This window comes from Tiliqua scincoides, chromosome 4 (assembly GCF_035046505.1).
Source record: "Tiliqua scincoides isolate rTilSci1 chromosome 4, rTilSci1.hap2, whole genome shotgun sequence".
Lineage (NCBI taxonomy): Eukaryota > Metazoa > Chordata > Lepidosauria > Squamata > Scincidae > Tiliqua > Tiliqua scincoides.
The window spans coordinates 144,601,939-144,616,234 of record NC_089824.1 but is presented as its reverse complement, the minus strand read 5'-3'; the positions used below and the strand labels follow the sequence as shown (position 1 = coordinate 144,616,234).

Here is a 14,296-nt window from a genome sequence, read left to right as displayed (position 1 = left end):
TGAAAATTATTATTTTAACTTGCATGTCTTAAAGGTATAAATCTGCTAACAGAAATTATTTGAGATATTTTACTGTACCTCTTGGCAGCAGCAGTTCTTACAAACCATAGGCACAATTCACTGGATGTGTGGCCTGCATAATCTCCATTGAAATGAGTGGTAAATGCATTATGCTTATCATGCTCAATGTCTGACCTCATCTTGTCCAAGCTGCGCTCTTGCACAGTTTCCATTAATTTTATAGGGCATATGCAGAAGCTGCCCCTTGTGGTCTATGCATGGTTATCCCTGTTCTAAACTGGATCAAGGTTACTCTCCCATTAGCATACACAGCTTCAATTATATATATTGTTTGGGCAATGGGTGTTGGTTGATTATGCACTTAGGGCCCAATCCAGATCTTTGTGTGCTGGCTCACTTCCAGTGCACACTGTTGCAAAAGTGTCATAAGGCACATTTTTGAGCCTTTTTGTGGGCCCAGAGCCGGAGCTAGCCCAGTGCAAACCTGCGCTAGACCAGTTCCAGCACTGGGCCCACGGTCTGCTGCCCAGCACTCCTTGTGAAGTAACATGTTGCAGAGATAAGACAGGACGGGGGGGGGGGGAGTGGGGAAGAGTTGTTCTAGGGCAGGTGGAGAGCAGGAGGAAGGCATGGTGGGAGAAGGGAGTGGGGTGTGAGGGGGGGGAAGGACCAGCAGAGCTCAGCTCCACCAGATTTAATTGTATGTTTTGTGTGAGGGAGGAGGGAGGATTTATATGTGGTCCACAATGATTCCAATTTTTGCCTCAGTGGTCCTTGGGCTCCTAAAGGTTGGAAACCAATGATCTATAGCCTTCAACTTTTTTTTTTTGCCATACATAGGAGAATGGATAGCTCCCCATTAGAAGACCCTTTAGAGCAGTGGTTCGCAAACATTTCAGCATTGGGACCCACTTTTTAAAACGAACAGTTGGAACACATCAGAAGTGATGTCATTAACCTGGAAGTGACATCATCAATTTAAACCCAAATCCTAACCCACTTTCCAGCATTGGCATAGCTGTGCCAATGGGTCGTGTGCTGCATTCTGCAGTTGGGTGGCAGTCACGGAGGCCTCCTCAAAGTAAGGGAATGTTTGTTCGCTTACTTCGAACCTTGGAGAACTACCCTCGGAGCACTGCCCTTATGTCAGTGCTGGAAAGTGGGTTTGGATTGCGCCCTTAGGCTTCAAATCTAAGCCACGATCAGCCAAAGGTCCCATTACACAGTGCACTCTTGCTGTTGCACAAATAGAGGGGATTTGAACCCCCTGAAAGAAATCATTCTTTCCATCTGTGTAATAAAACTGGCATAATGGAGATACCTTATTTTTTCAGATTTTTTTTTAATCAACAAAATGGACAAGGCAAACAGCATTCACAAAACCTTTCTCTACAAACACTTGTAGAATAAATTTCCAAATGGGAATTTGTTTAGGTAACCATCTATGCAACAACTGGTGTCAGAAACCACTGTCAATTTCTTAAGCTATAAAGTCCTGGAAATGTGAAAAGTGTTTTCTGATTAATGCCCTGGTCTAGTGACTGACTCTAAGGTACACATGAAGTCTCCACTACTAGAATGATTTTCCTATACGATTCAATGGAGGAACAGAGCTCTGCATACAATCTTTTGTATAAACTGACTTCTTCCACTGAAATGATCAGATATCCTTCATGTGCAGGACTTCTCTGGGGACAACAGAGCAAGTACAAAACACTGGGATGAGGTTTAGGTACTCTTAGATTGCAAAGCCGTTATGTCTAAAAAAATTCTTTTTTCCCCTTTCAGTTTCAGCGCAAGGCTATTATTGTGGTAGGCGTTGTGGCAGCATTTCTGTTCCTGATCAATTTCCGTCTTACAAGTGACTTTCCTCTGCTATTCAACTGCTTTGGACAAACTAGTGTCAAATGGATGCCATTTTCCTTTGCACTAAGGAAACCTTTAAAGACACATTATGGATACATTAATATGAGAACTCAAGAGGTAAGGATTCATTTTCATGTATTCTAATATAGGGAATGTATTGTGTAATCTGAAAACCTAATGAGTCACATAATTTAAAATAGTCTGCTAAATATCCTTATTTATCTTGTTCAGTGGAAAGTGACAATAGCTATATGTTTTTTAATTGATAAATTTAAAATTCTTAACCCTCCTAGCATGAGCTAGCATGAACTTTTGAAAAGTGATGTTTCAAATTATAATTTTTCCAGAGCATCATTATTGTATTTCCTCTGATGTTTACATTTAAGCTACCTAATTAATTTTCCTGGATATATAGATATCCATTTCTAAAAGTATCTTCCTCAGTCTACAGTGGAAGCATGAAATTCCACCTATGTTAGTTTTTCTATACAAAATTAAGCAGATCACCCACTGTACCTCATATAAAGCAACAATTGCTAAGGCTGGATTCTTAATAGCAGTGGAGATTAAGGGCCCAATACTATTTGGCCCTAGCGCTGATGCTAAAATCAGGAATGGGTGTCATAAACATGCCACAAAAAATGTTAACAGCACCGTCACAGCAGGGAGTGCTGGCACTGGGCCAATGCAAGTTGGTGCTGGGTGCAGTGCCGGGTGGAAGATGCCACAGAAACACCAGAAGATAGGTCCCACTTCCAGGTGGGGGTGGGGGGAGAGTGGGGCAGGGAGAGGAACCGGCCCTGGAGAGGGATGGGACTGGCAGAGGCCTCCTCCACCAAATCCTTTCCTCTGTCTCAGGCTGAAAAGCCCAACATGGAAGTTCTTTCATCTGTGCTGGCAAAATAGCTGGCACAGATGTGAGAAGCGCCATTGCATATCTTGGGGCTTGCCTTGGGGGAAAGTTCTCTTCCCTCAAGGAGGCCTCCAGCTGCTTCCCAGCACCTGTGGGATACAGCAGTCATCATTTTGACGCCCCAGTTCCTCTGGGTGCCAGGAACCATAGGATTAGACTGCCCGACCATTATGGCCAGTTGCTCCTGAGCTGAATTGGTGTTTGTATTAATATTGCCACATTTATGTGGCCTTCAGATGGAAGATATTTTTTTTAAGTCAGACATGCTGATTGAGCACATTCTGGTAAGCTATGGGTGGATTCAGGTGATCATCTAAACCGCAAATTAAAATAATATCCTGATTTGTTTAAAATAAACCATGGTTCTTTGAACTCAGATGTAATACAGAACTATGGTGTGTTTCATCTCCTTGTTTTGTGCATGAAGGAGAAAGACACTGGAGGAGAAACATGTGAGCCCAAAAAAGCCTTATTCACTATGGTAAAGATGTTCATCTGAACCCATTCTATGCCAATCTCTGGTTGGATACTGCTCATCCAGATGTCAGACTGCATGGTTAGCTGGGCCAGTTTAAAAGAAGACTTGCTCTGGGATAGTTCCACTCAACCCGTGCAACTTCTTTTTTTTTCCTGTCACAGCTTCTCACACTTTTGCTTCAATGCTAGTTAGACAGAAGTATAGAAATCTGGTTTCAAGATAAAACCTAAGTACCTCTTAATGAGGGAACATGTATTCAAGGCCTTCTACTTTTAATTGTCTTGTCTCTATAAAAGGAGATCAGATGTCCTTCCATTGACAGTCAAGACAAGCAGTGTGCTGGGCAAGCAATGGGCTGGAATTTGTGTACTCTCAGGTTTCTCCTTTCAAAAAATTTCTTCTCACAAAGTGCAAGAGCCTGCTTTTTTGGGGAAAAAAGCAACTTCAAAAGCTCTGATGAGTATATAGGTTTTTGTCACACTGCTCACCAGCATTATGGACATACAATCATACCCCAGTATCTGTGGGGGTTCTGTTCCGGGATCTCCAAACATGCAGATACTGGGGTCCCAGTTTAAATGTCCTTTAAATACAAAAACATGTGTGCAGATCAGGTTTGTGCAACAAAACCACATCGCTGCACCATCCTCAAGCCTCCCAGGGCTAAAAATGGCCTAAAGACCCACTTCAGGGTCTTCCAGCCTCACCCCAGAATGCATCGGTATAGAGCTATACCGCATTCAGCAACTAGATGGGGCTGGATGTAATGCAACATAATGGAATAATTTCATTTCAAACTGGGTCCCTGGCATCCAGGGTTAGTAAAATCTTAGATGCAAACTAGCTATTTAATCAGAAACTAGTTTCCATACTCAAATTATGGGAAAAGAAAGAAGAAGGGCCCTTAATAAAATTTCGGGAGTAGGGCCCTAACTCAGTTGTAGAAAGCACATGCGGAAGTTCCCCTTCGTATCTCCAGGTAGGACTGGATAAGACACCAGTGGACTTGACTGGAGAACTACGTCCAGTCATTGTAGACAATACTGTGTTAAGGATCTAGTAGAAGGTAGCTTCACACATTCATATAAAATCCACAAATCCCATCCCTAGACGCTTCTCAGTTTAAACCACATCACGTGGTAACCTTTTAAACACAGTAGCTAGTGGAGGCTGTCACAAAAAGTAAGGAGCAGGGCTTCCCTCTCTACCAACACTGACATCTGAGCACTTCCAAGCTCTTGTTATAGCTATTTTCACCGAGCTATACAGGAATATGTGAAGTGTCATTCAATAGCAAAGTAACTATTTGCCTTGCTAAGTCACGTGGAATATATCACTTGAGGTATGACACCTTTGTTGTAAAGCTCTCTCTTTGTCTTAAACAAACACAACCTCTTCATAATGAAATATAATTAAATGTCCTCATTCATATTTAGTATATACTCTGCAGAGGAAAAACATGTGTTGTCTAACTTTGATTAAAGCAGCACATGGTAAGATGGTGTTGCCGTGGCCTTTTGGATTTGTCACTATAGCAACAGTCGCAAGAAAAGTTTTATGTAGGGATACTTATGAAACCACACACTGCCAAACTTTCATTCAGATGCTGGGTTCTGTGTTGTTGGATTTGCTCACGGTAGTTGAAGTCATAATGCTGGTATCCAAGCTTTTCCAGAGTTCTATTTTTAGGGTATTGTATGAAAAGGAAATTGAAATGTTAAAATAATAAATGTAAACAATGGGGTTGGCCTTAACATATTTTTTTTAGAAGTATTTCTCTTTGTTATCGTTTTTCACTGCACAAGCGTGCTTCTAAGGGACAAAACTATTTTCAGAAATAACTGTTAACACTGCTTTTCAGGACAAAAACAGTTTTACATTTTTTTATTGTCTTGCTGTTTTAATTTATTATATTTTTTTATACTGCAGTAGGTGTTTTTGTGAAAAGGCAGCACAAATAAATTATTTTTTCTTTTAGGAAAACTGTGTGTGTGTGTGTGTGTGTGTGTGTGTGTGTGTACACAGATGGATAAGACAGGAATAAGCATTTTCTTTTGTATGTAAGAGGTTATCAGCATTCCACAATTCTGCCCATGCAGAAACCAGGGAATAATTGAATCAAAGAAGCAAAACAGAAGGAGCTGAGGGAATCTGGTCATTCCTGGTTTTATGCATTGTAGTGGGTCATTTCTGAAGTCAGTCTGATATTAGGTCCTATGTATACTTTAAGAATGCCTCACTCTTTTTGGTATAAAGTATTTGGAGCACACCAGGGACGTGCAGGGAGGGGGTGGCAGGTGAGGCAGAACTATTGCCTGTGGAAAAGCACCACAGCTGCCCCAACTCCTTCCTCCTGAGAAGGCTCTACTTACTCTTTAGGAGGCTCTCCTTACACCTGCTTTCTTGGCTGTAAGGAGAGCCTCCTCAGGTGTAAGCATGTGGGGTGGCTGCGGTGCTTATCCTCGGGCTGCAATGAGGCAGTTCTGCCTCACCTGCTGCCCCTGTACTGCATGTCCCTGGAGCACACCTAGCATTGTGTTGCATTTGATCAGCTCATTAGGGCTCCTGCACCAAGAGTGTTTTGTGTCTTAATGAAACCAGATCAACCTGAAGCAAAGGGACTCTGTGCAGGCACAGGTTGGTTTCTGATGTCCTCCTTAAATGTTGGACCTTTCCAAAAAACCTTAGGAAATTGTAGATTCTACAAATAGTGATCCTGCTGGAGCACATCTTGTGGTCAAGAGTGCTTATTTTGGGGATAGATGGATGTAGCTGGGTAGAAGTGAATAAGCCTTCCTGCCCTTTCTGCTTCTGGCTTAATTTATGTGGTAATTGAAGCTGTCTCCGTGGGATTTTTTTTTATATGAACGAAGAGGAAGATTGTTGAGACTGAAATTGCACACATGTGCAAAATATAATTGAGGTGTGCTCTTCAAGCATTCCTTTCCAATCAAGGAAAACCAAAAAGATTAATACCAAAGATATCGGATTTCCTAATGTGCTTAAATTGGCAGCATTGTAATTTCACCTCACTGTTGCTCGTACTCTTCATAGAATATAGAGCAAGCAAATATGTTCTTGCCTCATGTGCTAGATTATCATCATACATCTCATGCTCCTATACTAGTTTTTCCTAACCTAAACACACCAGTCTGCTCAATCTTTCTCCTGTGTTTTACCTTTAAGTCCCTTTATTGTCTTTGCATCTTCTCCAGTTAGACCAAAGTCTGGTTCACTAGCCCATTCCTCATTTTCCCAGCACTGAGTGCATAGAGCTTTTGAGTGGAATGCTTGTGTCCTCTACTTGGTCCTCCAAGTGGTTATTTGTCACATGACAGAAGGTTTGCTTCCTATCCCTGGCATTTGAATATGGCACTGTGGTGAATGTTGCTCCTTTCTGGTGGCTGCATAAATTGAGGACAAAAATGAAGTCCCAGGCTTTAAAAAGTAGAAAAGATCAAATCTTGCTTTTTAAAACATTTGTAAATTGTTAGGTGGGAAAAGGGGAATCATTTAGAGCAATGGTGTCACCAGTGCAGGCACCACCCAGGATGGGTGTCACTCATCATACCATGTGACACTCATACTTACTCAGAGTGGTATGCAGCACCTGGTTCGGTGATGCCATAATGATGTCATTGTGTGTGTTGAGGTCTGAACCCAGGAAATCACTCAGGTCCTGTGCACAGGAGGAAATGCAACAAACGCTGTGATGAACAGTCTGTTTGTAGCAAGTAACAGGGAGCAGCTGTTCCTGATTGCTGACTCTGTGCAGCTGATTGTGGGTGTGCCTTGTGCATATAACAAGGTCACAGACAATCACTCCTCGGTGAGTGAGGGGGTGAGTGAGGGTGAGCGTGTAGGGTGGTGAGTGTTAAGGAATAGGAATCAGGATGCCGTATATGTGTGTTGCTGTATGATTGACCAGTGTTGCTGTAAATATCCTTGTATATAATATATCTTGGTGATGGAACCTAACTCTCGTGTCAAGTGCCTCTTTGCCTTCTGAGAGTTTGCCTTGAACATCAGCCTCGAGTTTCTGTTGTGCTGCCGTTTGATTTTGCTCTGCTGGAGACTCCTACACTCCACCCCAAACCTCCCCGTCACTTCTGGGGTGACCATTTCTGGCCATTTGGAGTCTTAGGGAGGGCAGGAGGGCCCATCCGCCGCCAAACACTGAACGGGTCTCGGCAGGGGCTTGTGTGGTGCACCCGTCCCCTCTCCCAATGTACAACGCCCAGGGTGGACTGGCCCCCTGCCTCCTCTTTGCTATGCTATTGATTTATAGCTACTTTCACTAGTACTTGTTCTCACTAGTACAGTGCAGGCCTTTGAAAAATTTATTTATTTTTCATATTTTTATACCATCCTTCTACCAAGGCACTCAGGACAGTGTCCACAACTGCTCCCCTCTTTTTGTCCTCAGAACAACCCTGTGAGGTAGGTGAGGCTGAGAGAAAGTTACTGGCCCAAGGTCACCCAGGAAGCTTCATGGTGGGGGGGGGGGATTTGAACCTGGATCTTCCAGGTCTAAGTCCACCTCCCAAACCACTACTCTGGCTCTCTAGGGTGAAACCTACCTAAAAATTAGACTGGCAAAAAAGAATTGGGAATATCTAATGAGAAATGAATCATCTTACAGGGACTAAAAGATAGATGGACAATATTACTTTAAAGGTATTAGCCTCTTACTGCTGTGATAATGACAATAGTAAGACTGCAGTCCTATGCACACTTGAGAGTTAACCTGAGAATTAACCCCACTGAACACTATGGAATGAACTTCCGATCAAAGATGTATAGGATTGGGATGCAAATGCATTAGTTTTTAAGGTGCCACAAGGACCTGTGTTTTCTCTTCAGTTTTATATCTTGGAAGTTTTGAGCCCATCTTAAGTCAACTTTTTTCTTTCTGTCTGTGGTTTGACATCAAATGTTAATTTTAGGAAAAATAAAATGGGGCAATATTTACTTAGCTGAGGATTGTTATTCTTTTCATAGCTATTTTTTGAAATGCTTATGTCGTACCACCTGCACTGTAAAACCAGCAGGTAGGTGAGAAATGGCTGTCACAAGTCCTAATGCAAGAACTTGAATTTAGTAAAATTGATTGTCTTTCTGTATTGGAAATTACACCAGTGTGTTATCCATTTGAAACCCATTGGGAGCCTTATGTTAAGGAAGCTGGAAATGATATTTATGATCACTTGGGGATGCTTCCTGAAAGATGTATTTACAATAGATATATTTTAAATCTCAGTGTTATGATTATAAGAATATTTATTTAACACAAAGAAGTTTTCATAGCAGAATAAATTAAAAAAAAAAAAGATTCCTTGTCTCAAAAGGACTTAGAACACACTTTCCAACTGTCGCACCTGTGACTTTGCTGTAGAATGTGGCCTGGCTGCTGAAGAAAGCAGTATGTGACCAGGTTCATGTGGCAACAGACTGCAGATACCCACTTCGTCAATTAAGGCTGTATATGGGGCTGGAGGGAGGTGGGGGAGGGTGGAACAGGATGGTAAGGGGGCCTCTGGAGGCCCAAATCCTTCTGCTCGATTCAGTGGATACCACACTGGCCCCACTGCATTGCTGCAGAAGGAATTGCAATGGATTGGGATGTCCAAGTTGCAAAAAAGACACTAGGAAAGGATCTTATGCCTGAATGAACAGGAACAGTTGCTGTCACCTTCTTAAGAGAATCACTGCTTTTAAAATATGTATAGCATTCCATATAGCATGGAATGGGATCTCTCTCTCTCTCTCTCTCTCTCTCTCTCTCTCTCTCTCTCTCTCTCTGTGCTGTGTTAGTGTGAATGGGAAATGATACACTTCATAGTACCACATTCATGGGTCTCTGGCATTGCCTGTCCTCAATGGAGAGCCCCGACATTGTTTTCTTCAACAGCTGATGGGTGTAGACTTTTCAGGAGTGCCCTCTCTCCATCTTGTACAGTGCCATCCTATTTTGCACTGGAACAGGCAGGCCAGAAGGCCTGTGCTGTATCCAACGCAAGATAGGGGCCCAAAGTGGCTTAGCTGGAGGCAAGGAGAAACTCTTTCCCTTACCCCCGGGTAAGCCACCACAGCCCCAATGGGTCTCTTCGGACTTGCGCCACCTCCGGATGTGGCACAATTCTGAGGAGAGCGGAGCAGCTTGCAGCCACTCCGTGCTGCTCAGGGAATGGGGTTGGAATCCGGCATAACAACCAGGTCTCTGCCCACTTGCCCCCGGGTCTGCCCTCGCCCTGCCCTGGAATGTCTCCCTCCCACCTCCTCCTCACCTCCTCTCCACCCACCCCAGATGCAACCTTCCCTGCTTGAGTTGGTGTGGAGACTGGATTCAGCCTCGGCGGGCTGGTGAGTGTCCATGCGCTGGCCCAGCCGACTCTTGAGGAGGCACAAACATGCTTTACAGCACATTTGTGAACCTCCTGCGAGTCAGGATTCCACCCTTAGTTATTCAGTAGAACAGCTGAAGTGTGAACCACAGCAGTGGTAATCTGTACCCTCACAGTGCCTGAATCCTCCCCCCCCCTGCCCGTTTTGCTGCCCTCGTGCTTGAAGTAAGAGGTGAATCATCTCAACCCCACAACAACTCATTCAGACTCCTATTCCATCACTATGATTCAGGAAGCGGCAGGGCTGAAATGCTTAGGATGAACCCTGACTGTTTGCTTCCTGAAAACATCTGCTTGACCACAGTGTCCAATTGTAACTGATCTAGGTATACTTTTGGTCTCATGTTCTTACATTGTTTAACCCCTCCCTCACTGTAGCAACAACCTTGGTTAAAGATCCATGTGATAGAAATGTGGTGTGAGAAACCTTTCTCCATCTCTTGGCCCTTCAGTTAAGTTTTTGCTGCTGTGGGAGGAGACCATGTGAAGCTGCCATTCACATCCTACCCTTCAGCTAAGTCAATTACTAGTATTTGCATTTGTAAGGAACAGCATTTGTTGATTGGGATGAGAACTCTTAACATCTTTCATCAACAACATTATCTCTAATTCATAGATGCCTAGTAAATCATTGTGAAACACTTAGGACTTGTCTGGAGATCATATATCTTCCATGAGATATATGTAGCACTTAAGAGGCTGAAGCATAGAGTCACACAGAGGTGGTGATTTATTGTATATAGCAAGCGAATCAATGTCTATATTTTCTAACCATTTAGTAATTCTCACTCTTGAGTTGAAAAGAGGCTTATGTCAGCAGAATTGCTTGATAGTCAAGAGATCTAGCCAGTTGAAGTTAATAGGACTCTTAAATGTGCAGTTGTGGATCAAGCACCAGAGCACCGACTTTGTATGTAGGGGTTTCTAATCCATTACTACTGAATAGTACTAGAGATGGAAACAGCAGAAAAGAAGCAAAGTCATTTTTTAGCTGCAGGCTTTGAAGAAAGAAAGACTAAAGCTCTTAGGGGTTCTTACACAGGTAGTTCTGTAGCTTATCATCATATCAAAACAGTTTTATATTTCAGCTGGACCTTACAACTGGAACACCAGTGCCTAGCTCAGGGGTGTCAAACTCATTCCAAATAGAGGGCTGAATAGCATTCATGTTACCTGCTGAGGGCCGGAATTTATGTCATTAGGCAGGAAGTGATGTCATTAAACAGGTAATGACCAAAAATAAACACTTTTTCTCACTTAGAAACTCATTAGCTACAAATGACAGAAGAGAAAATAGGCAAATCTTGATTATATTTCAAGTGATGGGAGAGTCCAATTTTCACGTGAGCTGCCCTTTCAGCAGTAACACCTCAGCACTGTTCAGCAGTTGAGAGCCTGAGGACCAGATAAAAAGTTTCCGCCAGCCACCTCTGGCCCCCAGGCCTTATGTTTGACACTCGTGGCCTAGCTGATCAAAATCAATGAGCCATAAAAATCCGGCAACTAGAATTGTCAAAACATGGTAATTAGCCCTATTCCTTCTACATGATTTTCCTCTATAACAAATAATTTAGAAGGAATGGGGTTATACATTTTATATCAGAGAAGATGCTTTCACTACCTACATAATAAGAGGAACTGGTACATCCCAGGGTCTCATGCCTGGTATGCTGTATGCCTCTCCAATCCAGGTGTGGATCCTATGATAACCGACTTTCAAAGAAGCCCTGCTTCTCTGAACCCACTACTTGCACATCATCCAGTGTAAGAGTAGATACATACAGTATGGTTTCACAATTATTTTGGATAACCAGAACTTTTTACTTGTCAGAAATTTTTATTTGTCCTTTAAAATGGAAAGGTGATACTTCCTCTTTTGGTGAAGAAAACATTCGTATCTGGGTGTGTGTTTTCACTGTGCTGAAAATAGAATTATGGTGTCTACATTGGAAGTCAACAGGCCAAACAGTGTGGTAAAAGCAGGAAGGGATGCAGTTTAATTGCCAATCATTTGCTCAATGTGCCAGGGAGAAAATAAAAGAGATTACTCATATCCTAAACAAATGGCAATGAACATAGTTTGAAATTTACTGATCAAATAAAAGCATATTTCATGTAGAATTCTGAGTTACTGGAGCAATGTTTATGTCTTTATCTGGCATGAAATAAACCATTTATAGAACAATTGCAACTAACACTAATTTAATATATTATTATTATTATTATTATTATTATTATTATTATTATTATTATTAACAACAGTATTTATATATCGCTTTTCAACAAAAAGTTCACAAATCAACTGGAAACACTAGGTCTAGTTCACATTGTCAGAGAGGCTGAAATACCAGACATTTGTGGTGCTAAGTGTGCACCAGCCTTTGTTCATGTGATATGAGGAATGTATGAATTAAGGTACACCTGTGTACCCCTAATTCCTGCACCTCAAAAAGAGGTTGGGGCACAGGCATTGTGCGCATTTGTATGCATTATATTTTTGTGAGATGGTATGCATGCACACAATAATAGTTGTCATTTGCTTAGAACATTTGCATGTTCAAAGGACTTTACAGGGAGGGGCTGGATCTTGGTGGCAGCAGCGCATACTGGGATCCTGTGTAGTGTTCCCTGAAATCTGTGAAGCTATGTACTGCGCAGTTCCGAGCCTAGCTCCATGCAGCACAGAACTCAGCAACCTTGAAAGATCAGTGATGATGCTGCATGACAGTGACAATATCATGGTATAGAAGGGGTCTGTGCCCTGATGTGGACACCTTAGAGGAATATAGATCCTTTCCCCATTTTCCTGGCCTGACATGTCTCCTGTTTCTCTTTGAACTTATGAAGCAAAAGGGCTGGGACAGGTCTGAGGAGACCCATTCACGACCAGGCAGGCTATGGAGAAATAAGGAATTTTTTTTACTCATCTCTCTCAGCCCATCTGATCACCCCCTGACCATAGCATGCAGTGTATGCTCCAGCAGAATGGCTGCACCACATAGGATGGTAGGGGATAGGTATTATTTACATTATTCATCTGTGCCCCCCTGGGGGCTGGGGATAAGAATAGGCCCTCAGTTTGGCTGTACTTGTCGTAAGAGGCGACTGAACAGCCACCGGGTAGATGGGACTCGTCAGCCTGGGAAGGCAGCTCATCTGAGACAAGGAAAACTCTGATTCCAAACCTCCACTGCCTTGTGGCTACATCCAGTTATGGAAAAGGCTTCAGGAGTCAACCTCGAGGCAAAATCTGGAGCCGGAGTCCCTGAGGCAGTTCATGGCTGAACACAGTCACGTTCTGGCAACTCCTGCGACGCCGCTGGAACCAACCGTATTGGCTTCTGCCTTTCCATTGGACCATTTCAGCGACGTGGAGAGGGGGGATTTGCTGCATGGGTAACAGCCTATCCTCCATACCTACTTTACCCAGGCTTCGCGCACTGGAGAGGACACTCTGTTCCAGAGCCACCATTCAGAGCGTGACACCATGGTCTTCCAAGACTGAAGGATGCCAACATTCATCTGTGAAAATTTGATTTCTGTCTTTGAACCCTCCTTATCCACACCCAATTCATTCCTGAAAACAGTCCTTATAGAAAATCCAGATGAGACAATTATTACATTAATTGAAATGGGAAAAATCCTAGCTCATTCCAAAGCCATTTCAAGTTCTCCCAAAAATCACCCTAACTGCCTAATAGCATAAGGAAAAAGTTGTGTGGCATGCTGAAATAGAGAAATAACAACTAATTACAACAGTGCACAGCATCAGTAAAGTGTTAACAACATTCAACAGTCTCAATAAAGCAATGGAGTTAGGTAGAGGAGGAACAGTGGGAGGTGGTGGTGGTGGAGGAGGAGGAGACTGCTAATGACTGATGAGGGAGAATTGCACATTCCCTGTTAGCTTCACTGCCTGCAACTATATTGGTGGTCCCACCTAGCTGAAAAGCATTGCTGAGCATTCAGACTTGGTTGGGCTGAGTCCTATAGGTTGACTCTCCCTTTGCTCTCCCTTGCAGCACTCTGTTGGCATCTCTTGCGAGAGCAAAGGAAGGGAAGCCGACAGAGCGCAGAGACTGCTATGCAGTGCTGTGAGTAAAGCTACAGTAGTGCTCTGCCCACTTAGGGGCTAAATTAGAGGGAACACTGCAGTTCCATGTATCACTCAGCAGCTCTAGTAGCTCCATTCAAACAGAAAGAGCATTCAGATGTCTTGTGCTGTTGCTTTTCTTATTTGCCAGCAGGAGGTGCTATTGCTTTACCTAGGTCTCAGACCTTATAGCGAAAATCTCCCAACGCATAACGAGGAACAGTATTAATATGTAAAGAATGGATAAGTGAAAATTTGTGTAGTGAACATACAGATAGCGGTGGAAATAGCGTAGCCTTATCCAAAGTTAAAGATCGCACATAGTTAAATTGAAACATTGTGTCTTGTTTTACTATGTAACTCAAGGTGACTTCACAGGAACGGCTTCTCAGTTGTGTAATTGAGAAGGGCAGACTCTTTAGACATTTCAAATAATCAATACAAACATGAGCTTAGCTCACTATTATGGAAGACTGGTTGAATAATAATACCTGAAACTCTTTGCTGACATCAATCATTCC

The 14,296-nt window shown here is 42.8% G+C and overlaps 1 protein-coding gene across 1 annotated transcript in view; it reads left to right on the top strand.

Moving 5' to 3' along the window:
• Positions 1 to 1,694: 1,694 nt before the first annotated feature.
• Positions 1,695 to 14,296, top strand: part of ST6GALNAC3 (ST6 N-acetylgalactosaminide alpha-2,6-sialyltransferase 3) — a 212,809-nt gene continuing 200,207 nt past the window's right edge. The window contains exons 1-2 of the mRNA XM_066624584.1: positions 1,695 to 1,727; positions 1,810 to 2,004. Of these exons, the coding sequence (XP_066480681.1) occupies positions 1,695 to 1,727; positions 1,810 to 2,004 (228 nt within the window). The remainder of the gene's footprint in view (positions 1,728 to 1,809; positions 2,005 to 14,296) is intronic.